The 26,893-nt window shown below is 33.1% G+C and overlaps 1 protein-coding gene across 1 annotated transcript; it reads left to right on the top strand.

The window, feature by feature from the left end:
* Positions 1-698: 698 nt before the first annotated feature.
* On the top strand, positions 699-21,876 carry LOC128127752 (receptor-like protein EIX2). The gene is made up of 5 exons (XM_052766435.1): positions 699-806; positions 12,709-12,919; positions 12,981-12,984; positions 18,750-21,526; positions 21,641-21,876. Exons 1-5 carry the CDS (start codon positions 699-701, stop codon positions 21,874-21,876), a joined length of 3,336 nt encoding a protein of 1,111 aa, XP_052622395.1.
* The last annotated feature ends 5,017 nt before the right edge of the window (positions 21,877-26,893 follow it).

A 26,893-nucleotide genomic window follows, 5' to 3' on the forward strand; every position in this document is an offset into this window, starting at 1 on the left:
TATGTAACTTGAATTATCATGTGAGCTAAGGGGCATCTTAATTTGTTTTCTAATATGTGTACGGGTTGGTACGGAGTGCACGCATGTATAAGATCAACTTAATAGCCGGTTCGACGACTAGTCGGGGGTCTAGAGGCAGCGCCCCTGGGTCCGGGGTTTCCAAAGGGGCAACACCCCTTTGGCGGGGTCTAGGGGCAGCGCCCCTAGCGGGATCCAAGGGGCATAGCCCTTGGCTGGTGTCCCGCTAGTGTGATATTTCGATTCTTGAGAGTGATTATGGTAAACCTAACGAAACTCGTTAGTTTTGGTAACCCTAAATCCTCATTAAAATCCGGATTACCCTAACTTCCTTCCAAAGGAATTTATAGCGGCCCAACCCTAATGAAACCCTAATATCGTTTATTATATAAACGACTCTTCTTTTCAGAAAAATGGGACGATCTTAAGCTCTCGTTTTCATCATACTTTCAAAAATTCTCTAGCATACTGGCTTACGATTTCTGTGCCTAGAATCGTAAGTGTCCACTATGATTATCCTAGGATGAATTTCTTGTAACCTAGGCATAGGGTAGAAATATCAGTTCGGAAAGTGATATTACGATCCAAGTTGGTATCCAGATCTCCACCATAAACCCTAAATTTCCCAACATTCAAACTGATATTTACTATTCTTGGAGATGGGTGACTTAATCCGCGAGATGACCACCAAGTTTGCAAAGCTGGAGAAGTTCGAAGGCGTCGACTTCAGGAGCTGGAAGAAGAAGATGCACTTCATGCTGACAACTCTGAAAGCAGCATACGTGCTGGTACTCCAAGACCAGCAGAGCCAGAGGAAGGTGTTGTTGAGACTATTGAAGAGATAAGAAGGAGATAGAAGTGGGACAACAATGACTACATCTGTAAAGGTCACATTCTTAACGGTATGTCTGATGCTTTATTTGATATCCATAGTGAAGCCTTGTGTGCCAAGGAGTTGTGGGGCACCCTTGAGTTGAAGTATATCACCGAGGATTCTTCTAGCAAGAAGTTTCTGGTAAGTAACTTTAACAATTATAAGATGGACGACTCAAGGTCTGTTACTGAACAATTCAATGAACTCCTTGCCATATACAGTTACTTTAAACTGCACCATATGAATATGGATGAGTCCATTGTTGTGTCAACCATCATTGACAAACTGCATCCATCCTGGAAAGACTTCAAACACAACTTGAAACTGATGGGTTTATACAAACAATCCTATGTGTGCATGCAACCCTAGAGTTGGATCTATGTTTTCACTATTAGTTATACAACTTTATGAACACAAAAAGAAAACTGGCATGCTACTATTATTTTTGAAATCCATATAAAAGAATAGAATACATACCTTTTGTTGTTATATAGTAATAACAACTAGTTCCTTGAATTTCCTTAGCTCTTAAAAGCAAGTACCACAATTATAGTACCTCTAATGGCTCACAAACACACTAGGTGAAAGGATGAATATTGTTGAGAGGAGAAAAGGGTATCTTGCCCTAGATTTCGTCCCATTTAGGGTTTCCCAAAGCTTGGACGAAATCTTAGTGCCTTAGGGTGCTATTTATACTTAAGGCTAACTAGGGTTTCCAGGTGTAAACCCTAATCCCTTAGCTTAGGGCCTAAGCAAGTCCATGGACTCCTTTCCTTAAGCCCTTGGACGACAACTCCTAGATCCTTCTAGTATTTTCGTTCAAGCCTTAATAAAGGTGATCCAATGGCCCAAAGCCTCAACTATTGAATAATTACAAAATGGCCCCTACACTTTCAGTCAGTTCCTTTAATCCCAAAATTAATTCCTAATTAATTTCTGATTAAATACTAATTAATAATATGATTCCAAATTAATATATTAATCATATAATATATTAACAAATCATATTTATACCCTAATTTATTATTCTTAACAATAAACCAGCCTCTCTCCTCAACAATCATCTTGTCTAGTCACCGGTGTGAAGGCAACCCAAAAGGACCATGCACCATCGGGTCAAGTACATACCAAAATAGTTATGGACTTAGACACTAATCCAACAGTCTCCCACTTGGATAAGTCTAATAACTATTCTGCATATGACTTCAGATCCTGGTCTGCAATCGTAGCTTTCAAAAGCCGCTGTCAACTCTGATCTTATCAGAAGCATGTCCTTTAGATAAGGGATCATATATTCCTCCATTCTAGATATCGTATAGACTGAGACATGGATTTAAACCATTCCTTTCTATACTGTTCCCCGATTTATGACAAATGATAACAGACTACAATTGAACACATCAAATTAGTCTCAGTTTGGCCAAGCGCTTATGTGCCATCACTAAATCATCGAGGGGCCACAGATATCGCTTTCATCCTACTTTGGATAAAAGGAACGGATAAACTTTGATTCAGTGCTTGCTTGCACTCACTTACCGAATCACACACAACAATATGTTTTATAACACCAAGTTACTGGTGCGTTTACATATTATCAATGTGTATCCGACTCGCAAGATACAACTCACACATCTCGGTTTCAAGAATATAAGATGTTATCGTCTCACCAATCACTCATGATACAATTCATGAAGTGATCCAAGTGAGCGTGGGTTTAATCCAATGCTCAAATCATATTCATAAGCACTCATGAACATTGCAGCACACATTTGCTTATGTCTAATACACTTTAGACAATCCACACACCAATTCACGACAGTCTTCATTCATACCTACTTCCAAAATATGAACCACTGTGGTCCGTTCGAATAATTTGAATATTCTGAAATAATTAATTATTCAGGAAGTCAAAACATGCAAAGTGAAACACAAGAATAATACTAATCCCATATGGCCCCAAACTCTGGGTATAAATAAAAACATTTTATTTAATCACCATATTGATTACTCATTATTTGTTGTTTCGGGTAATCAACTTCTTTCTTGAATTATTACTACACTTGTCCCATGCTCTTAGCATGCACACAATGTTTACTTATGGTCCTTACTTTGTGAAACAGATCAAATGAACACATTTCCAATCATACTCATTTCACAACTCCCAATCCTTATCACAAATGTAAGAATATCAAATTCTTGCCACTTATAGAATATGCTAGATTCTAACATTTTATGCAATGATCCTTTCGTAAAATTATATCTCAAAATCATCAAGACTTGGCCAATCTCTATGATGTCTCTCACTCAAAGTACATTCCTTTGAACATCCTTCTTGCATAAAAGTTTCTAATCTAGACATAGATTCTCAATATTCAACTCCCAATATGGAAACATTTCCATATTTGCCATATGACAACTCATTCTTAATAGAATCTTATCTATTCATAATAATGTCGATATGGTCCATCCAATACCATACTTCCAGCTACTCACAAGCGACCAATTCTCAGCGAGCTTTGGATCGTCCTTTGATAGTTGTTTAATTATCTTAGTCAAAATGGATTCTTGTCCTTTTTCCCTCTTAATGCGCTAGACATTTGGAAAATTTTAGAATGGTCAAATATTATAGCATTTGCAATCGATCCTATACCCGAAGCGTATGAGACACGATGCATAATGTCTTACATAAAGATACGATACTTTATTAATCTGCTGCCATAATATCTTATGTGTCACGTTCTTATAATTCGAATTATGAAGAGGGATGCCATAATCATAATCGAAATTTTGAGAACGCACTATGTATCGTTGACTAAATTTATTAACATTCCACAATCTAAGCCTTTAGATTTGAAATGAAGCATAATATTCTCTCCCTTAATTATAGCAAAACAACTATTCAACCCTTACGACTTTGCAAAGTATAACTCTTGTTTTCTATAACTAATATTGTTAACTTGCAATACTTGCCTTAATAATCATACAATCACAACATTTATGCTCCCACTATCATGATGATTATTATCATATAAGCATAACACTTATGCTCCCACTAGCTTTGACGTGTATTCAGAAACCAACTTAACTTCCAGAAAAACAATACCTATTGAATTTCTTAAGTTCATATTTATAATACCTAATGCTTTGATAATCCTTTATCTAAGCTTCTTAATCTTATACACCTTTGCCTTAGATAGCTCATATGTGTGTCTAAACAATTCAGACTAATTGCCAAATCTCACAATTCAAATCATGGAAAGGGATACCGTAACCATAATCGAATTTAAGAATGCAATTTTCATAATCACTATCTTCTTAAAATCTCTCTTAGTGAAAGCATTTCCTCACAGTCATTTTCATGAAGGAGGGAATCTTATGACACTTAGATTTTAATGGTGTATATGTTCCTATCCATGCGAATTTGTCAATACCAAAGTTTGCGCAAATCCAAACTCATATGAACCGAACTTTCTCAATCTTGATTTCTTGCCTTATGGTAACACGAGTGCCCATCATGTCTTCCAAGTAGTTAAGCAACTCACCCTTTCCTATCAATGTACTTTTCATTGATCAAGGTGCTTGCCTTTTATGCGTATAATTGAGAACTCATAGAACTCACATGCATAATTAACTCAATTGGAATGGCATAGAAACAAAATAATGTCAACACGATAGGTTATAAACCTCAAATTGTGTGCTAGTGATGACCGATAAGGTTTATTCTTGATTTGTTCTTGAGACCTTTCAAGACCATTGAGACTCCCACTGACTCCTTGACATATAAGATTCTCTTGTCAATAAACATTTCTCGACAAACAAATATTCAAGAGTTAGTGTAGCTTTTATCAAGACAAAACACTTCACAAAATTGGTCCTAGTTGGTCTTTGTCTTCTCCAAGACATCACAACTTTCCAATTTCAAATGTGCAAGAATAAGAAAACCTTTTCAAATTCCACATTTGATGAATGTTATAAACCTTCTTAAGACTTGTCACTCAATGTCACAATCTTAACTCTAAGACTTGTTTTTGGAACGAAGTATGATTGACTTCTTGATTTAACCATTTCTTCAATTCTTGATTCCTCTTCTCAGACATACAATTGTACTAAGATTCATTTAGAGGATCAATTGAGATACGGTTCTTAATCATAAAGACCTATCATAAAACATAATAAAAGGTACTCTCCCTTCTTCTTAGAATAGAGAAACTTTTATCTTTCTGCCTACTTGATTCTTCTTATCCGTTCTGCTATTGATTGAAACTCTTTCAATCAATTCAGAATTACACTTAATCTTATAAGTATAATCATATTTACTAAACCTTTAGTAAATCATGACGAATATCTTTGTCACTCTTGTGGTGGACTTGATCAACACACAACTATGTGTACTTGATCTCATAGTCCTTCACTTGACACTTTGTCAACGAATTAGTCTAATTTCCAAATATGAAATTTCTCATTAATCATGCAACCAAGTTGCATGATTCCAAGTTTCTGTCCAATTGAAACTTGGGCGATGAGAAACTCTCCCTATTTGGTAAATTCTTGACATTTCCACAAATAACATAATCCATTATTGCTAATAACTGAAACATTCAAACATCAATTTTTCATACACGCCATTGCAAGGATAAATAAATAATATAAAATCAAAATTTATTTTATTGCGGAAAAATTTGTCCTTACAATGCAATTCAATTGAAAACTATGTTAATACATATTTCATAGCAATCTATTCTAACTCCAAGTAGTAGCTCAAAATTCTAATCTTCAAGCAATGCAATCGAAATCCATTTCTTCACGATTAGATTCAGCTCGCGTCTTCCCTTAAGCTTCCTCTATTTTCTTCAATTCTATAAAACATCAAAATGTAATCTTATCACATCATGTATTAAGAATCTAGAATAAGAACTTAAAAGAGTTAGTTAATGGATTTCTAACTACACTAAAAATTCACAAAACTATCAAAAAAAAACATATACATATGACAATTCACTTGCAATAACATACTATGAAATGCTAAGGTACAACCTTAAGATGCATCGTAAATAAGTTTTATAACATAAATCATATTTATATCACAATTGTCTAACATATTCACATAATACTTGCACTTGCATCAAAAATCATTTGGCTACAAATATAAATTATGAAAACCAACTGTACAGCCTTACAAATGGCAAATGTACAACTTGAAGATGCATCAGAAAATCTGTTTACTACAAATATAATGCATGAAAACCAAATATATAGCCTCACAATGCACGATTTATGCATCATGTACTTGTATAATCACATATCTGCAATATACTAACAATACCAAGGCTACCGATGCATCAAAACCACAATGCTACTTATGAAATGCTCTAAATATCGGATATAACTTATACATCTACGAAAATCAGAAAGGCAACACCTTCGATTTATGTTTTTTCGTACTTTTTATGAATAAGTCGTAAACAAACATACCCTAAACATGATAAATGATGATTATAACACCAAAATAGTAAAGATCTTACCATGTTTTCAGGAGAGTACATACGATCGTCTATAGCTTCCTCTAAGAGACTTGAGAGAGTTTCCCAAACAAAAGTGAAGAAAAATGAGGGTTCTAAAAAAAATTTAGGAATTTATATTCTTAAAAAGAGAAAATTGCAGATGGTCGCAGATGGACATGGTTAATCTACGAACATACAACTTACAATGCACGCCTATGCTTTAAGCGCTTATATATTCAAAGATGAGAAGACAAAATCGCAGATTACCCTAATCCATCTGCGATTTTAGTGGCTATCTTACATACTTATAAAGCTTGCATTTTCCCTTGAATCTCATGCATTTGAAACCCCCCACAATAATTTGCTAAAACCTCATGCATTTGAAACCCCGAAACCTTTTCACCTTCTTAATAATTAATCACACATAATCAATGGTAATTCATATGAGATAATAATTTGCTAAAACCTCATGCATTTGTATGGTATTAGAACATGTTTGAGTTTTTGGGTTTTAGACTTTAGTAAATGGGTAATCCGTTTGATACGTTGGATTTGAACCTATCTTATTTGAATTACCCAAACTCTTATTTTCCTTATTCAAATGTTACATCAATGCCAAACAAAAGATAAATTAATAATATATGCTCATGCATGTTTTGTACAAGCCCCAATCAAAATACAAAATATCATGATCATACAATTAAGTGTGTCTTTTATTCCATTTTTGGCTTTATAACAAAAGTTTGTTTATGTGTCGAAGAAAGAAAACTTGAAGATGAATATTTAGGTTGGATGTTTATATAAGATTTGTTTTAAATATATAATAAGCAACGATTATAAATAATAAAATCAAATTACATGGATATGTCATATTATCCATCCAAGTCTTTTTTGAAATGCAAATTGTCTATCTTATCACTTTATTATTTAGTGTATGTTTCAAATTTTAATAATAATATTAAGTGTTTCTTAAAAGTCTTATTTAACTTATTATTAATAATAAGTGGTTTAAAATTAATGAATAACAAATTTAAATGATAATAACATCAAATTATAAACTACATTTAGCTATAAATAAATTGTATTTTAAATGAACATCATTATTGAAATTAAAAAATGATCGCATAAGTAAAAATATAACTAATCAATAATAATAATTGTTAAAAATAATATTAAATAGATAATTATATTTAATTATATTAATAAGGAATGTGGGTTGATGTCAATTAATATTATTGTTCAAAATAATTATATATATATATATATATATATATATATATATATATATATATATTAGTGTAAAAATATTATCTCAAAGTTAATGTCAATAACATAACCATTTTAAACATATATCTTTTAATATTTTAACAATATATTTTTAAACTTCGTTGCGCAACGCACGAGAATTCGTCTAGTTTTTATAATTATAGGTTATTTTTAGCTATTTTCTGCAAAGGGATTAGAAATTTTGTTATATCTATAATTCAAAACCACCGATTAATTTTAACATAGTCCGTTTTAGCAATCTCTAAATATTATTAAAAGAGAACCTTTATTAAAAGAGAACCTTTAATTCACCAATGAAGCAATCAAGGCCCTTGATTGTATTTCAATCATAGGATTTTCACCATTAGATCAAATTGATGACATCATCTTCTCAAAATAGAATTCAAACATCTAATTATAGAATCTTTAAATTTACCAATTACATTTCAAACACAATTACATTAAATTATGGAATCCTTAATTATAGAATCTACTCATATTTAATTATAGAATCTATTCATACTTTCGAAAATATATTTCACAATTCAAGCATAATTACATTTAATTGTAGAATCTTTAAATTCAGCAATTATGTTATCAATTAAAGCATATCATTCTATTTATATATGAGACATCGGTTTCTCCATAAATCTGGCCAAAAACATGAATAACCGCCTCCATCTTTCTCCTCTATTTTTCTCTTAAACCAGAATTCCCTAATCCTCTTCTTCTTCATGTCAATGGTTGTGCTTCAATTGATGTTTTGTGTGTTCATAACAGAATGTAGCACCATAAGGTGGTTCCTTTTTCTCATGGATTCTTAGAATTTGCGTATTGCCTCTTCCTTGCATCTCCAATTATCACACCTCTGTTTTGGCTTCACACAAATCTCTACAAACTAAAGCAAGCATCTCCTTCAAGACATCTTTTGACGATCTATGTCATCATTAACCCTAATTAATATTGTTCATAATTTAATTCCATTATTTATAGTTTTTGGCTTCAAAATTTAAACCTGATTAGTTTTTTCTTTAAAAAAAAAAACTCATTAAATAAGCATATCAATAATTATGTTATCTTTAATATATATTAAAACAAAAATCTTATGATATCATCTGAAACAATCTAGGTCATTGATTGCATTTCAATCTTATGTTTTCCACCCTTAGATCAAATTGGTGACATCATCTTCCCTAAATGGAATGTATTTAATTCTAATAAAAGCTTTCCAATTGTCAAACAAAATTAACTTAAATCCATTGAAATAGAATGTATTTAATTTTAATAAATTTCCCCTATTTTAAATCTTGAATTTTCGGTTATAAAGGTTTTAAAATAGTCAACTTTAAAAACATATTACTGAAAACCATTTCAATTAAGACATTAAATATCAACCATTAATATAAATCTGTTTATATTAGCAAACCATTAATATAAAATCCATTTTTATTAGGAAACCATTAATTTCTAAATATTATTAAAAGAGAACCTTTAATTCACCAATGAAGCAATCAAGGCCATTGATTGTATTTCAATCATATGATTTTCACCATTAGATCAAATTGATGACATCATCTTCTCAAAATAGAATTTAAACATCTAATTATAGAATCTTTAAATTTATCAATTACATTTCATACACAATTACATTAAATTATGGTATCTTTAATTATAGAATCTACTCATATTTAATTATAGAATCTATTCATACTTTCGAAAATATATTTCATAATTCGGGCATAATTACATTTAATTGTAGAATCTTTAAAATCAATAATTATGTTATCAATTAAAGCATATCATTCTATTTATATATGAGACATCGGTTTCTCCATAAATCTGGCCAAAAACATGAATAATGTAACAGCCCAAAATCTCAAGTATTGTTAAATTGCATTTTAGGGTATTTTAAAGGAGGGACTCGGCGAGTTGGAGCCAGACTCGCCGAGTAGGGTCGCAGATTTGGTCGCGGGTTCGCGACTGGACTCGACGAGTCCAGGTATGGACTCGGCGAGTCGACGCTGTTCAGCAGAAAACCCTAGCGGTTTCGTATTGGGTCGTATTTAAGGGTTGCATGTCGTCATTTCACGTCTTTTGGCCGATTGTGGAGAACCCTAGACGACTGTGGCATTTGGAGCAAAACTTGAAGGCCATTATTGACTTTGAAGGAATTGTGGTGCAAGAAGAGGGAGGATTTTGGCCAAAGGAAGAGCAAGGGGGTCGAGTTCTGAGGTTTGGGGACACAGAGAGTATGTTTTCAGGTAAGGTTTCGGATCATTCCTGTTATTTTGATGTGTACTTGAATTTAGGGTTTATGAAACCCATTTAGAGATTTGATGGAGTATTGTGTTGTTATACAAAGGTTTCTACCCTAGTAATAGGATGATTAGAGGTCCAGAAGTCCCCATGAGTGTGTATCTCGGGAAAAACGTACCTCAGGAAGCAGTTGGATCGACTGCATGGCGTGGACTCGCCGAGTCGGATGATCAGACTCGGCGAGTAGCTTGAAGATTCACTGGGACTCGCCGAGTTGTTCTTCAGACTCGGCGAGTAGCTTGAAGATCTACTGGAACTCGTCGAGTCGTTCTTCAGACTCGGCGAGTGGTGTCAGGATGCTTATACTCGTCGAGTTACCCTTTGCACTCGACGAGTCCAGTCAGGATTGACCGTTGACCTGTATATATATTAGAGGGGTCAGTTGCCTTGTTTGATAAGATCATTAACTAAGGCTGTGGTATTATAGGGAACCTGCGGAACTAGCGGATTGTGTGCGAGTAGCTCGAAGAGGTTATAGCCTGCGTACTACGAGGTGAGTCTTCTCACTATACCTCACCCGGAAGGGTTTGATTGTGTGACCGGAAGGTCAAGTATGTTATGTGTTATGGTTATATGCTATGAATGGAAAGTTAGCTGCTACGTGTGATATACATGCTTATATATGGGCCGGAAGGCAAGGTATTATGTGACAGAAAGGTCAGGTATGTTGTGTGTTATGTTTATATGCTATGAATGGGAAGTTAGCTGCTACGTGTGATATACATGCTTATATATGGGCCGGAAGGCAAGGTATTATGTGACAGAAAGGTCAGGTATGATATGTGATATATGTGCTTTATGTGTTAGAGTATTTGTATTATGTGTTATATATGTGTACGGGCCGGAAGGCGATTATCTTGTGGACCGAAAGGTCCGGGCCGGAAGGCAATGTTATGTGGATCGAAAGATCCGGGCCGGAAGGCGATATTATGTGGATCGAAAGATCCGGGCCGGAAGGCGATACTATGTGGATCGAAAGATCCGGGCCGGAAGGCAATGTTATGTGGACCGAACGGTCCGGGCCGGATGGCGTATGTGCGTAAGGTATATTGGGGAACTCACTAAGCTTCGTGCTTACGTTGTTTATGTTACGTTGTTTCAGGTTCTTACAGTAACGCGGGATGGCAACGGTTCGATTGTACACACCGAAGAAAGAGTTGAGTTTTGGAGGATCCTGGTCTTCTTTTATAATGAAAATGAAACTACGTTTTGTAATTTGAATGTGAATAAGATTTTAAACAAGTGTTTTTAATATTAAAGTGATTAATTAAATGAAAATTTTATTTTTGGAAATTTGGGTGTTACAAATAACCGCCTACATATTTCTCCTCTATTTTTCTCTTAAACCAGAATTCCCTAATCCTCTTCTTCTTCTTCTTCTTCTTCTTCATGTCAATGGTTGTGCTCCAATTGATGTTTTGTGTGTTCATTACAGAATGTAGCACCATAAGGTGATTCCTTTCTCATGGATTCTTAGAATTTGCGTATTGCCTCTTCCTTGCATCTCCAATTATCACACCTCTTTTTTGGCTTCACACAAATCTCTACAAACTAAAGCAAGCATCTCCTTCAAAACACCTTTTGACGATCTATGTCATCATTAACCCTAATTAATATCGTTCATAATTTAATTCCATTATTTATAGTTTTTGGCTTCAAAATTTAAACCCGATTAGTATCAAGAAATGAGAAATTGCAACTAACTTCTAAAAACTATCAAGAATGTATAATATATGATGATAATAATGCTTAAAAACACCGAGTTTGGTCTGATTTGAAAAAAGTAATTTTATATGAAAGTAGGATTGCAGTAATACTAAAAGAACCTATATGTTTTTTATCTGATGCAAAAGTGGTCGAAACATACTTCTAAATTGGTAAGAAATAGCAATGACCTTTTAATTCATTTTGAATAACCATTTAATAGATATATTTGAAAGATATGAATACTCAGTAGTTAAGACCATAGACCTTACTCAAACGTCCGCAAATGTCTTGAAGTAAGCATTCATTTTTCAATTATTTTATCATTGTCATAAAATAAAAGTAAAAAATCATCATTTGTTTAAATTGTTTAATTCGTCTCATAATAACAAGTAAGTTCTGTGCCAATTATGTATTTTGATATTTTTAATGAGTTATGGGCAATATCTAAATTGAGGAAGCATAAATGTTTTTATATTTCTTTGTTAGAGTTTTTTTTTTTTTTTTTTTTTTTTTTTTTATATTTAATATTGTATGTGTGTGTGTGGGGGGGTGGGGGTGGGTGGGTGGGTGGGGAGGAGGGGGTTATGTGGTTCATTTCAAATAAACATAAATAAGTTGCTATTTTTAAAATAAAAAATTCTATTTCGCAATATAACCATAAAAGAACAATGTATTTTGAAAGTACATTGTCAAACGTTGGATTATACTTGCGTAGACCCGTTTTGCGCATTGTTAACTATATGTTGCTGTTTCCGGTGTCACAGGTAAAAAAGGTTTGAAGGTACTTTGTGGCGATGAAGGTCGCTCAACTAATAAAACAAAAAATATTGTCTATAAAGAGGTCCTTCAACGATTATATATATTTACCAACCTCAGTGTATTTTATACACATTTCAATAATATCAATAATCCTAATTTTTTTATAATTATTCTGCAATATCTATATACATTTATATTTTATTTATGCATTTCCCGTGTTTAACGCGGGTATAATCTAGTTTTGTCTTTAATAAAAAAAAATAAAAGGGTTATTTCGAGAAAAGAGATAGACAAGCCGGAAAAAAAAACGCAAGGCAGCAGCAAATAGCTGTTGGGATCGATGGAGCCAGCAGCGCCGCCGTGGGTGGCTGCAGATGGCAGTGGTTGCGGCGGCGGCCGGCAGAGGTCATTGGTGGCTGGGATGATCAGAAACGACCGCATAACTCTCCAATTTCAGTTTTGAAACCAAATTGTGAAGGTAACATCTAAACCCTAGTAAAGATTGTGAAATTGTTGGAGTTATTGTGATGCATTCACAGCTTGGTATAGATTTGTATCTTAAAACGTCACTAGAAACTTGAATTATTGGAAGAATATTATATACGGCATTGACTTAATATTTAAATTGACAGATTTGACTTTTCTGTGGTCAAGCTTTAATTTGGATTTTTTTTACGTTGTGTTAAAGTAATGGTTGTAAGATGATCATTTGTTGGGGTTTTAGCTAAAACAAGACATAGAACTAAGTTAGAAGAAAGCTGAGTTGAGACTTGAGATAGTGTTTAGGGACCTAATTTTGTCAATTCTGGGTTAAATTGGGGAATGGTGATTAAATTGAATTAGATAATGTTAGTTAATAAAAATGAAAATATTATATATATATATATATATATATATATATATACATATGCTAAAACTATGGAATGATGTTAAATCAAGTAAAAAATCAACCAAATGATAGCTGGAACAAGGTTTTGATTACATAGGGAACATATTGGAGGGGCTATACGACCTTGTAATATATTATTATCAGATATTGATGACTGCTGATAGGAAAGTGGGTTGAGGCATACTTGTTGGGTATTTTATAAACTGATATATAATTAATTAATTAATATTGATGTTACATATTACTTATATATACATCCCGATTACTAGACAAAATGTTTATTTTGATGACTATAAATATAATTCAAGAATGATCTAATCTCTTCTCCAATCTCTCTATATGTAGTCAGACTAGTAACTGTATGGCTGTGTAACTAACCCATGAGCTACATTCTAACAACTTACTTCTGTTGACTTTGGACTCCAGCTTTGACTTTTGTTTGACTAATTTGTTTACTTTTCTTCTGGTATATGTATATACTATATAGTAGAGTATTGTTAAAAACAACCAACTTAGTATTGAATTGTGGAATATTATGCAAATTTAGGATATATGGTATACTACTTCTAGCTTAATTAAGAAGGACAACTGGGGATTGTTTATACTTTATACTTTATAGTTATGGCAAGAGTGTATGTACTATGTAGTGAGGGGTATATATGTTTGAAATTGAACTTGCTTATATAGTTTTGTCTTGACTTCAAAGTCGTTGAATGAAAACTTTCAAGGTAGCTCTTCATTCAATGTTGTATTCCTATAACACTATTAGTTACCAAAATGTAAACATATCTAGAATGTAAGACAAGAGAATAAAAAGAATAGCATCAATTAGTAGAAATGCCGTATATAATTATAATGTTGCTGCTCGAGATGAGATTGAATTCAATACCTAGACAATGCCTCTGTAGTACATACATTAAGTTTCAATTTGGTTTAGGAAAGGGATCGGGCTTGAATTGAGATACACTTTCAGATGGATTAGTCTACAATCATAAGTCTTTATTGGAATGTCTTTGAGTATTCTTTTTGTTTTATTAATTAAGTAGCTTATATTATAAAACAGAGCAACAAATTAAATTTGTCAATTAATTTATCAGGTGAAAACATTGCAAATAGGCATCTGGCGAATGTCAAAGATTTGGTCATAGCTTCAAGAATGCAAAATCCATTTTAATTGGAAAGGTAATTTCTTGCAAGATATTATTACTCTTTTTAAATCTGCTGACTAGTGGGCTTTCAAAAGTTCTACATGTTGTTAATTACTTACTTTAATGTAGGTTATACATGCATTTTAGCTATCCAAAACATTCTCATTTTGTAGGTTTTTTTTTATCATTATATTAATGTTGGTTGAACCCACAGAGCATGAAAAAGATTTTATGTATTCATTACCTCTTGTGTTATGATGCTTTCCTTGTTTCTTTAATTTTACTTTTTTCTTGCAGGGTAACCCCTTTTTAATTTTATTATGTGTTTTGAGGGTTTTATTGTATATATAGATAAGGACTAACCTTGCCCTTTACTTTATTTGATTTGTTTCTTTAGGTCATTGAAGATGCATCATATATTATACTCATAACCATGTTACAGGTCAGTTTTTTCTAACTCAAGTGGGTGAGTTATCTATGTGAACCTTGTAATAGTTGAAAAACACCATGTCTTATATACACCACACTTTAATAAAATAATCAAATAAACAAACCGAATGTTTCCTGTAATTTAGGGAACCCAAGTGTCAAAGATATAACATAAACTTTGGGGGCTACTTTGTGGACTTTAAGAATCATATGTGAGGTCTACTACTATTTAGAACTATTATGTACTATTGGCCTGCTAACATGTTCACAAATTCGTGTATCATTTCCCACTTAAATATATTGAAATAATAATGTAGTTTTTTAAATTCACAAGTTCCTGTATCATTCCTGACTTTAATACATAAAAATAGCAATATAGTTTTAAAATAATGTGATTCAGGAGATTGTAAGTATTAGATTACACTTTGAATAAGTTTTAAAATAAAAAAAATATATTTTAGGTATTTCTGTAAATCATTAAATTTCAAAATCAAGTTTATAATCTTTAATTATGATAAGTCTTAAAACCATCATATATATCGTTTTTGTGGGCAAATGCATTTACGTGTGACATGGGGAATAGATTTAGCCAAAAATCACTTTCATTGACTGAGAGAATTAAAAAGAAAAATAGTCCATGTCCAAAGTAATAAAATTTTGTGGATCAAGTAATACAATTTTGTGGATACAAATCAAACATTGATTTCCATGTCTTGTTTTGGTCAAAGGAAAAGTAAATATAGATAGACTAAGCATGTAGTCTTGTGGATACAAATTTTTAATTGACTTCCAAGTCTCCCATGACAATAACTTGTTTGAGACATCACATGCATGGGCTACATAGTCATCATATTTGTAACTTGTAAATTTTCTGTTATAAATTAAAATTTATTTTCATATAAACTCCACAAAAAAAAATGTAAAACCTCACAAGGAAAATAAGAATCACATGGCAAGACTCTGCCTGAACATTGTAATTTATATAACATGGTGTTTTATCAGGTTTTATATATATTGATCTCAAAGGATTACCCAGAAGGGTATAAATACAATAAACAAGGAAAGCTATAAAAACGCAGACAATCATGCTATACAGTATGTAGATAAGCATAAAAGATATTATCCGAATGTAAATAGATTTCCTTTACTTGACACATTAACCTTGTTACATCAAATAATAATAAAAAGAACTTATTCTGCTATATCTAGTTTTTTAAATCGTTAAACCTAAAAGTCAACTTTATAATTTAGAACAATAATTTACAAAATTTTATAAACTATTTTCGATTTCTCAAACACATAAATGCTTGTTTGTCAATACTGTGTTAAGACTTGTGACCAAATAATTACATGTGCTATGCGGAATATACTTTGGACCAAAACCACTTATTTTGATTAAGAGAAAATTAAAAATGAACCAGGCCCAAAAGAATACAATTTCGTGGATACAAATTGTCCATTGACTTCCATGTTGGCTTCAAAGTATGTGTATCATTTCCGACTTAAATATATTAAAACAATACTATAGTTTTTAAACTCACAAGTTCGTGTATTTTAATATATAAAAATAATGATATTTTTTTTTAATAATGTGATTCAAGAGATTGTATGTATTAGCTCATGAACAAAACAATACAATTTTGTGAATACAAAATCATGTGGATACAAAATTTCCATTGACTTCCAAGTCTTCCATCACAATAACTTGTTTCATCACAACTTTTCTTGACCACCAGAGTACTGTAGCAGTGAATGATGTACTGCTTAGTTTGCAACTTGTAATTTTATTTATTGTCATATACACTCCACGAAGTGCAATGTCAAGTTTTGTCCCCTTCTCTAGCATACTGTTAAGAACATGCTAAAAAACCAAAAATTAAAATAGGTTTCCTTTACTTGACACATTAACCTTGTTACATCAAATAATACTAAAAACAACTCATTCTGTTGTATCTAGTTTTTTAAATCGTTAAAACTAAGAATCAACTTTATAACATAGAACAATGATTTAAAAAAAATTATAAACTATCTTTGATTTCTCAAACACATAAATGCTTGTTTGTCAATATATAGGTTTCAATTCATAAATTGTTAAAGACTTGTGACCAAGTAATTACGTGTGCTATGGGGAATAAACTTGAACCAAAACCACTTATTTTGATTAACATAAAATTAAAAGTGAACCTGGACCAAAACAATACAAGTTTGTGGATACAAATTGTCCATTGACTTCCATGTTGACTTCAAAGTCTTATGTATCATTTTCTTGTGAACAAATTCCCAAGTGAATGTATCATTTCTACTTAAATATATTAAAACAATAATATTGTTTTTCAATTCACAAGTTTGTGTATTTTAATCTGTAAACATAATAATATAGTTTTTATAAATAATGTGATTCAAGAGATTGGAAAATATTAGCTCATGAGCAAAAAATAAAATTTGGTGGATACAAATTAAACATTGATTTCCATGCCTATTTTGGCGGAAAAGTAAATATAGACAAAGACCAAAAGCATGTGGATAAACTTGTTTCATCACATTTTCTAGAACGCTTGAATACTGTAGTAATGAATGATATACTGCTTAGTTTGCAACTTATAATATTGTTGTGATGAATTAAAATTATTATTTTCATATAATAAAATAAGACGAATAAACAAACTGAATATTGCATGTAATTTAGGAGGCCAAGGTCTGATACCAGTATTTTCAAAAAATAATAATAAAACTAAATGAACTTTCTTATGTATCATAAAGTGTGAACATATTGATTAGTAATCTTAAACACTGGTTTTTTTTTTTTATTTAGACTTAATAATAATATCAAAATAATAACATGATTTCTAAAAAATGTGATTTAGAAGCTTGTTAGCATTAGATTTCCACTCATTTGACATGTTCAACCCATCTCACAGTTTCATATTTAGCCACGGTTTTAAATTCCCAGCTTATAATTGTAACTATCACTTAAAAATATTTATAATGTATCTATGATTTATTGAAATGGAAATGCGTATTTGTCAAATACTGCATTTTATTCAATTCTAATTTGTTAAAAGATTGTGGTGAAATAGAATTGCATGTGCTGTGTGGAATAGTCTTGTCCCGTAAACCACTTTTTGTGATCGAGATAAAGGGCGTGTTTGGCACGGAGCTTTTGGAAACGTTTGGGAGCTTCTAGCTTTTGGCTTTTGATAAAACAGTCTAGTTTAAACAAAAAGCTTCGTTTGACTGTACGAGTGTTTAGCTTTTAGTTTTAACAAAACGCTCCGACTCTAAAAGCTACTTCATGTAGCGTTTAACAAACCGCTCCTGAGCTTTTGAAATCAATTTCCATAATTACCCTAAAAAATATATTTATATATTTATTTATTTTTAATCAATTGTCATTTTATGTAATTTTATATATTTCAAAAGCTTCCAGCTACTTTTGCCAAACATTCATATAACAAATAAAAGCTACAGCTTCCCGCTACCAGCTACCTGCTACACGCTTCCAGTTACCCACTACCAGTTAACCGCTAGCCGCTACCCGCTTCCAGCTAACAGCTACTTTTACCAAACACGCCCAAAGAAAACTTGCATAAGCATATAAGTTTGTGGTTACAAATTTTTAATTGACTTCCAAGTCTTCCAATATTGCAACAAGTTATTCTTCATTAATTTATGGCTTTATAAATGTACTAGTTACTTCATCATAAGAACCCATCACTTCATCATCACAACTCATCTGCTTGCTTCAATTTTCTTCTAAACTAAAATTAAGTTAGGGTTGATAATGGGGAATTGGAGGGGTTTGGGTTTCCATCTCATTTTCGTATGTGTGTTTTTGTTTGCAGCCACATATTCTTGTTTGGGGTTGGAAATGTTAGTGTCATTTGCTCTGAGCAAGAGCGAGTTGCTCTCCTCAAGTTCAAACAGAGTGTTGAAGATCCTTTTGGAATGTTGTCATCATGGGTTGGAAATGAGTGTTGCATGTGGGAACGAATCCAGTGTGATGGTGTCACTGGAAATGTTCAACGCCTTCATCTCAAAGGAGATGACTATTGCCTCTTAGTCGGTAAAAAGGTGAGCTCTTCTTTGGCAGAGTTGAGGCATCTCAAATACCTCGACTTGAGTCAGAATTATTTTCAAGGAAGTCGGATCCCTGAGTTCATTGGATCATTGAAACAGCTGACCTACCTCAATCTCTCTGATGCTAATTTTGATGGTATTATTCCTCCTCACATTGGAAATCTTTCTAATTTAAAGGTTCTTGATCTCAGTTCAAACTATTATGAAAACTTTCTGAAGGCAGATGATATGGCGTGGGCTTTTAGCCTTTCGTCACTCGAGCTTCTCTACTTGAGTGCAGTGGATCTTAGTGGAGCACAAAACTGGGACATGATGCTTCACATGATTCCCTCCTTAAAAGAGTTAAGTTTGTCACATTGTAGACTTTCCAATGTTAATCTTGGTCCTTTTCCTAATTCCAGTAGAATACTTCCTAATATAAAACACCTCGATCTTGGCTACAATTCTTTCAAAGGTCCACTCCCTGGCCTTCTTCAAAACATGACATCCCTAACATTCCTCAGTCTTTCTGGATTTAATCTTAGTTTGGCATGGAACTTTCCAAACCTACTAAGCATGATCCCTTCTTTGTCAGAGCTTCATTTGTCAGGTTGTAGGCTGGATAAGATGCATCTATCTTCTCCACATCTTAATTACAGTACACTTTCTAACATCCAGCACCTCGATCTTAGCAATAATCCACTTGGAGGTATATTTCCATCTGTATTGACAAACATGAGCTCCCTAGAAGTCCTTGACCTTTCAGATACCATGTTGAATTCATCGCTTCCTATTATGCCTAAACTTCTAGAGCTTCATCTTTCTTCTAACAAGTTTAAAGAGATTGAGGATGTTGGAATCTGGAGACAGTGCCACCTGAAACAATTGCGTGTGACAAATAATTTGTTCCGTATGGAAATGACTGACCCACCAAAAAACGCATCAGAATGCTCCCAATATTTTTTGGAGTTGCTGGAATTAAGTCAGAGTTTAAATGGTAGAATTCCAGAAACACTTGGAAGACTGGTGAATTTAAGACACCTTGATCTATCGTACAACAAAGTGACTGGTTCAATCCCTGAATCTGTAAGAGGATTAAGATTTTTACAAGTACTTGATCTATCTGAAAACCAGTTGACTGGTCCCATTCTAGAATTCCTTGGGAATCTTACCCAACTTGCCCTTTCTTCTAACCAATTGAATGGTTCAATTCCAGAATCCCTTGGAAAATTAGTAGCTTTAACAAAATTGTATCTACGTTCTAATTTATTAGACGGGACTATTCCAGTTTCGATTGGGCAACTTGCCAAACTCAGTCATCTCTTTATCTCTAACAATTCTTTAGAAGGAGCGGTTACCGAAGCCCATTTTGCTAATCTTTCAGTGTTGAAGGAATTGGATGCTTCTTCTAATACTAAGCTGACATTCAATGTTTCACGTGGGTGGATACCTCCATTCCAGTTGATATATCTTTCTCTCAGCTCTTGCAATATCGGGAATGGATTTCCGCAGTGGCTTCAACATCAGAGGAAACTTAAGAGGTTAGAGTTGTCCAATGCTACACTTTCGGGGCCGCTGCCCACATGGCTGCGGAAGATGCCCATCATTAATTTCTTAGATCTCTCTCATAACAAACTCAGTGGATCTTTGAAAAACCTTCCTAATGCAGGAAATGGTGATGTATATGGGCCTTTTCCTGCATTACTTCTGGAATATAACCTTTTCAATGGGTCGATTCCAAGGTCATTATGCAGAAGAACAGATTTGGAAGGGCTTGATCTTTCAAGAAACATGTTAAGTGGGAAAATTCCCAACTGTATGGGGAATCTGCAGGGTTTGGCTATCATGAGTATAAGCTCAAATCAGCTCTCTGGTGCCATTCCTAGCTCAATTGCTCTTATTTCATCATTATTTTGGTTAAATTTGAACAAAAATAACTTTACTGGTGAAGTTCCTCCAGAATTAGGGAATCTACAAGGTTTGCGAGTCTTTGATTTGGGTGACAATAAATTATATGGAAATATACCCAATTGGATAGGGAAAAAACTTACATCTTTGGTAGTTCTGAGTTTAGACAAAAACAACTTCACTGGTAGAATTCCTCCATCTCTTTGCAAAAGTTCAAATCTTCAAATTTTGGATCTTGCATACAACAACTTAACCGGAACCATCCCTCCGTGTGTAGGAAACTTAAATGGCATGGTTGTGAGTCACTCGATATATGAGCATTATCCAGATTTCGATTCTGATAAGAATGTGATTCAGGTCATGAAAGGTGTTGATCTTGAATATACAACAACTTGGAGTATGGTTTATAACATGGACCTTTCAAGCAATAAACTTGTGGGAGAAATACCTGTTGAGCTCACTGCACTTTCCATGTTGGTGGGTCTGAATCTGTCTAATAATCATCTGAGAGGGGGTATTCCAGAGAGCATTGGAAAGATGATGAAGTTGGAAACTCTTGATTTCTCAAAAAACGAGTTGAGCGGGAGGATCCCTTCAAGCATGGCGGCTTTGACTTTTTTGAGCCATTTGAATTTGTCACACAACAACTTGTCGGGTCAAATTCCAACAGGAAATCAACTGTAGACGCTTATTGATGATCCATCAATATATGCTGGGAACAAACATCTATGTGGACCTCCATTGCAAAACACTTGCTCAAATCATCAAGATTCAACAACAACAAGCAAGAAGAAACACAAAGCAGCTGATGAGAAGATGGAGGTATGGTTGTTTTATGTGGATATAATGAGTGGTTTTGGAACAGGGTTTTGGGGTGTTATTGGAGTTCTGATGTTCAAGAAGCAGTGGAGACACAAACTTTTCATGTTTGCTGAGGAAACCATGGATAAGATATACGTTGCAGTTGTGGTAAGAGTTGCCAAGTTCAAGAGAGGAAGAGAATAGCTGCATAGATCATGTGGAATGCAAGTAGTTCTTGAATGCATGTTATCAGTGATGGTTTTGCTTTTGAGATATGCTTATTCTAATGTATTACTATTTGGATTTTGTATTTGTATGGCCTTTGTGATATGAGTGTTGTTTAGAGGTGCTAATTTACAAAATTTCTTTTGGATTTGGTATTTATACATGATCAAGTTGTAGATTTAGATTACTATGTATTTGAGTTGTAGATCTTTTTTTTATTTTTAATTCTCGACCTTCTTCTGCTGCTCTCACTCCCAACATGCTGTTGCATCCCTCAGTTTTCATCTGCATTGGTCCAAGTAAGTAATTGACTCATTATTTATTTTCTTCATTTGTAAAATTTCTAGTTTTTCATGTATAGAAAGAGGATGTTTGGGTGAAAGGTGGAGTTTTTTTTTTGTTGGATTTGGTATTTAGATAAGACTATGGTCTAGTATGAATCTGCAATGGTAGTGATCTTGGTTGATTGTTTGATTATATTCTCATGAGTCTGCAAGTTATGAGATTAGATTAGGGTTAATCTCATATTTTTGTGTTTGTTTGTATGGTGTTCAGTCTAATTAAACAATCACTCTGATTGACATGAAGTTGTATTGTTGGTATTTGTTACAGAAAACTGTTGGTTTTGGATAGGATAGGATAGCTATGTTATGTAATCCTCAACAAGGCATATCATCATTGACAATAGATGTAAGTCACTTCTGATACTATATTATTTCTAAGTTTATGATATTTTGTCAGTTTTTTTGATTTTGGATTTTTCTTGACCCATTCCCCTTTCTACTTATGTGTTTTAAGTTTTTCATATATTGTTATCATGCGTAACCTTGTTCTCTACTTTATAAAATTTGTTTCTTAATTTAGATCATTTTGAGTACATCATCGCATGGCTCTTCATGATTGCTCCTCTCCTCCATTAAACCATGTTAATTACTGGTGAGTTTTGTTGTGTATTTTGAATTGCTTCAAGTGGATAAAATATTTTGCCTGAACCATATAATTTGAAAACACGTTGTTTAATATATACGACAGCCTGATTAAATAATAAACACAAACAAATAAATAAAATGAATGTTGCATTCAGTTAAAGTAGCCCAACGTTTAAGGTTTAATACAGTGTGAAAAAAATAATAATAGAACAAATATGTGAACTTTGGGGGCTACTTTATGGACTTTAAATTCATATGTGAGGTCTACCGTGAAAGTAATTAGACTTCTTATGAATAGATTTGACTAGTTATCCTCAAAAAAGCATTTTTGTTCCAAAACAATAAAAGAATTTGTTGCAATTTTGGTAGTTATTTTGATGTTTTATAGCAATTTTGGTCATGTTCCAAGTAAAGTTACCATCTTACCGTTTATCTAAAAATATTGTAAGTTCATATATATTAAAATGCCTTTAAACATTCTTTTTATTAAATTTGTTTGCAGTTTTGGTTATATTTTTAATGGAACAATAAATTATTAAATTTGTCTATTGTATCAGGTGAAAATTACCAATTGTGTTTGGAATCTACCATGAGATTAAGCTCAAATCAACTCTCTAGTATCATTCCGTGTTCAATTGCTCGTAGTTCATTATTATATTGTTTAAACTAGGTGTGAGACCCGTGTATTACATAAGTTTATTAAAAATAAAAATTTAATATCAATATTTAATCATTAAATATTTTATAAAGTAATACTTTTACATAACATAATATAATCTTTTGTAATATTTATAAAAGAAATCAAATATTCTTTAAAGCATTTATTAGACTTTATTATCAAATTAATAGAATGATTCTCTTTCTTTATATGAAATTTAATTTTAAAAAAATGAAAATTCCTAAAAAATAACAAGTGGAAAATAATAATTCTAAAACTCCCATAAAATTACAAGTGGCAAAACTCTTGAGAATTTGACAAGTGGCAAAAAAACCTTCATTTATTAGAGAGGATTATGAACAACAATAGCTTTATTGGTAAACTTCCTTGGGAATTAGGGAATCTACAAGTTTTGGAAGTCATAGATTTGGGTGACAATAAACTCGGTTGATATATTCTCAAATGTATCGGGAAAAAACTTACATATTTGGTAGTTTTGAAGTTCACCAAAAACAACTTCACCGGTAGAATTCCTTGATCTCTTTGCAAAGATGGGATCTTGATTTCAATGTACAACGTCCAAAAGCTTACCTTGAACATGGGTGGGTAATAAATTCAATTATGGATAACATTCTGTTCTTCCCTTTCTGAAGTAAATTCGTGATTTTTCTTCACGAAAATCATTTGATTTTGGAATAACTAACAAATTAGCAAATGGGTGCTGTTTTACAAGAAGCAATCGGTCATTACAAGGCCCTTATGACCCAATTAACATCATGAAGAACTAGGTTAGTATTGTATACTAATTCTTGTAAAAAAAAAAGCATGGTGGTTGTTTTGTGAATCCAACCATGAAGTTTGAAAATTTCCATTTTTCAATCAATAATTGGTACTATATTCATCTTTATGAAGGTGCTTCAACGCCGATGATTACATCTACTTCAAGGTCCTTGCGAGTTTTTATGTTCTGTCGATCTTTTACTCAGATACATAAACCGACATACTGGTGTTTATCGGTAATGGATTTTTAGGTTGATGTTAATTGTATCATGTGTAAACCATAATATGCTCAATAACTTGCAATTATTGATGAAATAATCAAGAATTGACCCAAAATCATGCATTGATTGGTGATATTCTACACCATGTTTATCTATAGTCGTTAATTTTATAATTGACCCAAAATCATGCATTGATTGGCTTGATTCTTTGTTTTGCAGCTTCTCTATATGTGTGTGAATGCTAACTCAGGTGATGCCTTCATTTGATCAAGTTAGTGTGTTTAGTCTTAAAGAGAAATATTATATACTCCCTCTATTTTAATGAAATTGTTTTAGGTTATGTATCTTTCATCTCACATCTGTTTTAAGGTTGCTAGAAGTTACATTTCTGGTATAAAAGGGTGTCCCTGGTTGTACTTGCATACTTTGTTAGTTAGTATTAGATACATACCATATATAGGTTATGTTGTAATTTAGTTGCTACCTACAGTCAAAGTCAAACCATTCTTTTTCCATTCATATATGTTTTTTTTACAATTAAGTTTCATCACGTGCATTGTAGCAATTATTCTAATAAACGTTTATGGGTTGTGTTCTTTAATGCTTGCAGATCTCGAAGTGGTGGTTCGATGGACTCACAAAGTGGGAAACGAAAGGAAGAACAAACGAAGAGACCGATAAGGGTAACAAAGTGGGTGTGATAAACTCATTAGGACATTGCTTTATTTATATAAGGGGGACCAGTAACGATGTGTCCAATCTTGGGGACCAAGGGTTGACTGTGGACCAGAGTCAATTGCCACATAAGCTGAGACTAGGCAGCCACCTCACCGGTTTTTTACTTCTTTGTTATGGAAACTTTTTATTATAGGTCAAGGGACCATTTCATCCGGTCAATTTATATGTCGTTCCCTTAATGTACAAAAAAGATTAATTGGGTGACCTTTTAAAACAAACTTGACAAGTTCGTTAGGATAACATGACATTTTCGCTTTTCCTATTAACAAATCCACATGTTCGTGTATCTCATTTCCGACTTAGATATATCGAAATCATAATATCGGTATTTAAATTTATAATTTCGTGTATCATTTCAAGAGATTGTAAGTATTAGATTACACTTTGGATAAGTTTCAACGTGCTCCCAACCTGTTTGTTTCTTTTTCACTTTAGCCCAACCAATTTATCACTTTTATTTTAAAAAGTTTGTCATCTTATTATTATTATTTTTTGCATATGAAGGGAACCAACTTGTGTTTTACCGGCTAATTAAGGTAACAAACCCATTATAACCGGTTAGGTTTGTTACTTGGCTTTTTTATTTGGCTAGAAGGTGTTGACATGTAGCTTCGTCATTCTAATTTCTTCCCATCTGTCAAACTTTCATCTACATATCAATCATATGGCGGTTGGTTTAGTGATAAACTGATAACAATTATAAAGTCTTCCCATATGTGGAGATAAAGGCAAGAGAAAGGCGCGCACACACACACACATACACATTGCTCAGTTTCATCCCCTGCCTCCCCCATTACCAAAACTCTAGTGCATACAGAGAAGATCAATGGAGAAGTACTTAGGAAACGCGTACAGAGGAGGCGCATGTGTTCATACACATCTCCTTCCTTTTCAATTTCAGTTATTTCTAACATTTTCCTCAATTTCTCGATGCCTTCCTTCGATTGTGTGTTTTGTCCGTTTAGTTTCTCATCGAACATAATCACTCTATTTCTATTTTAGGTATAAACAAATTGAGATTTTCTATTAGGGATTTTGATCATCAAATTTTACAAAAAAAATTTTCGTTCCATGTTTTAGAGTCCCATGGAAATTTGACTTGAAGTTCAATATATAAAAAGAATCGCTTGATATAAATTTTGTGTTCTTTTTGCTCGTTAGTTTTCAGGAAGAATTTGGGAATGGTTTCTGGTCAGTGGTCAACCAACTTCAGGAAAATTGATTATCATGTTCAGAACCGTCAAAGCTCCTCCCATGTGTGTTACCTGAAGGAGGTCAATGTTGTCCAAACACGGTGGCGATTGAGTTGAGTTACACACAACGGTGATAAACGACCCCTACAAAGAATCTGGTAACTCCACCTTATACTAGGCTTTTGTAATCGTAGGAGGCGGCGGTTAGATCAGAAGGCGACATCGATGGGGGTTGTTGGAGATGATAACAAGGAGACATTGATTTTTGAGAAGATTGATCACAAGAAAAGCAATTTCGAGTAGTTGATGATCTACAACGAGTATTTTGGTCTCAGAGTGTGTGAGAACGGTTGTTGACAGTGCAGAGGACATATCTGGTCATCAGAACAGCAAAATAAAGTTCTTACATCGTCGGAACATTTGGTGTCAGCGTTTCTACCTGCAGTGGCAGCCAGGATACAAAGAATCATTGTGGTG

The sequence above is a fragment of the Lactuca sativa genome, chromosome 8, assembly GCF_002870075.4.
Source record: "Lactuca sativa cultivar Salinas chromosome 8, Lsat_Salinas_v11, whole genome shotgun sequence".
NCBI classification, from domain to species: Eukaryota; Viridiplantae; Streptophyta; class Magnoliopsida; order Asterales; family Asteraceae; genus Lactuca; species Lactuca sativa.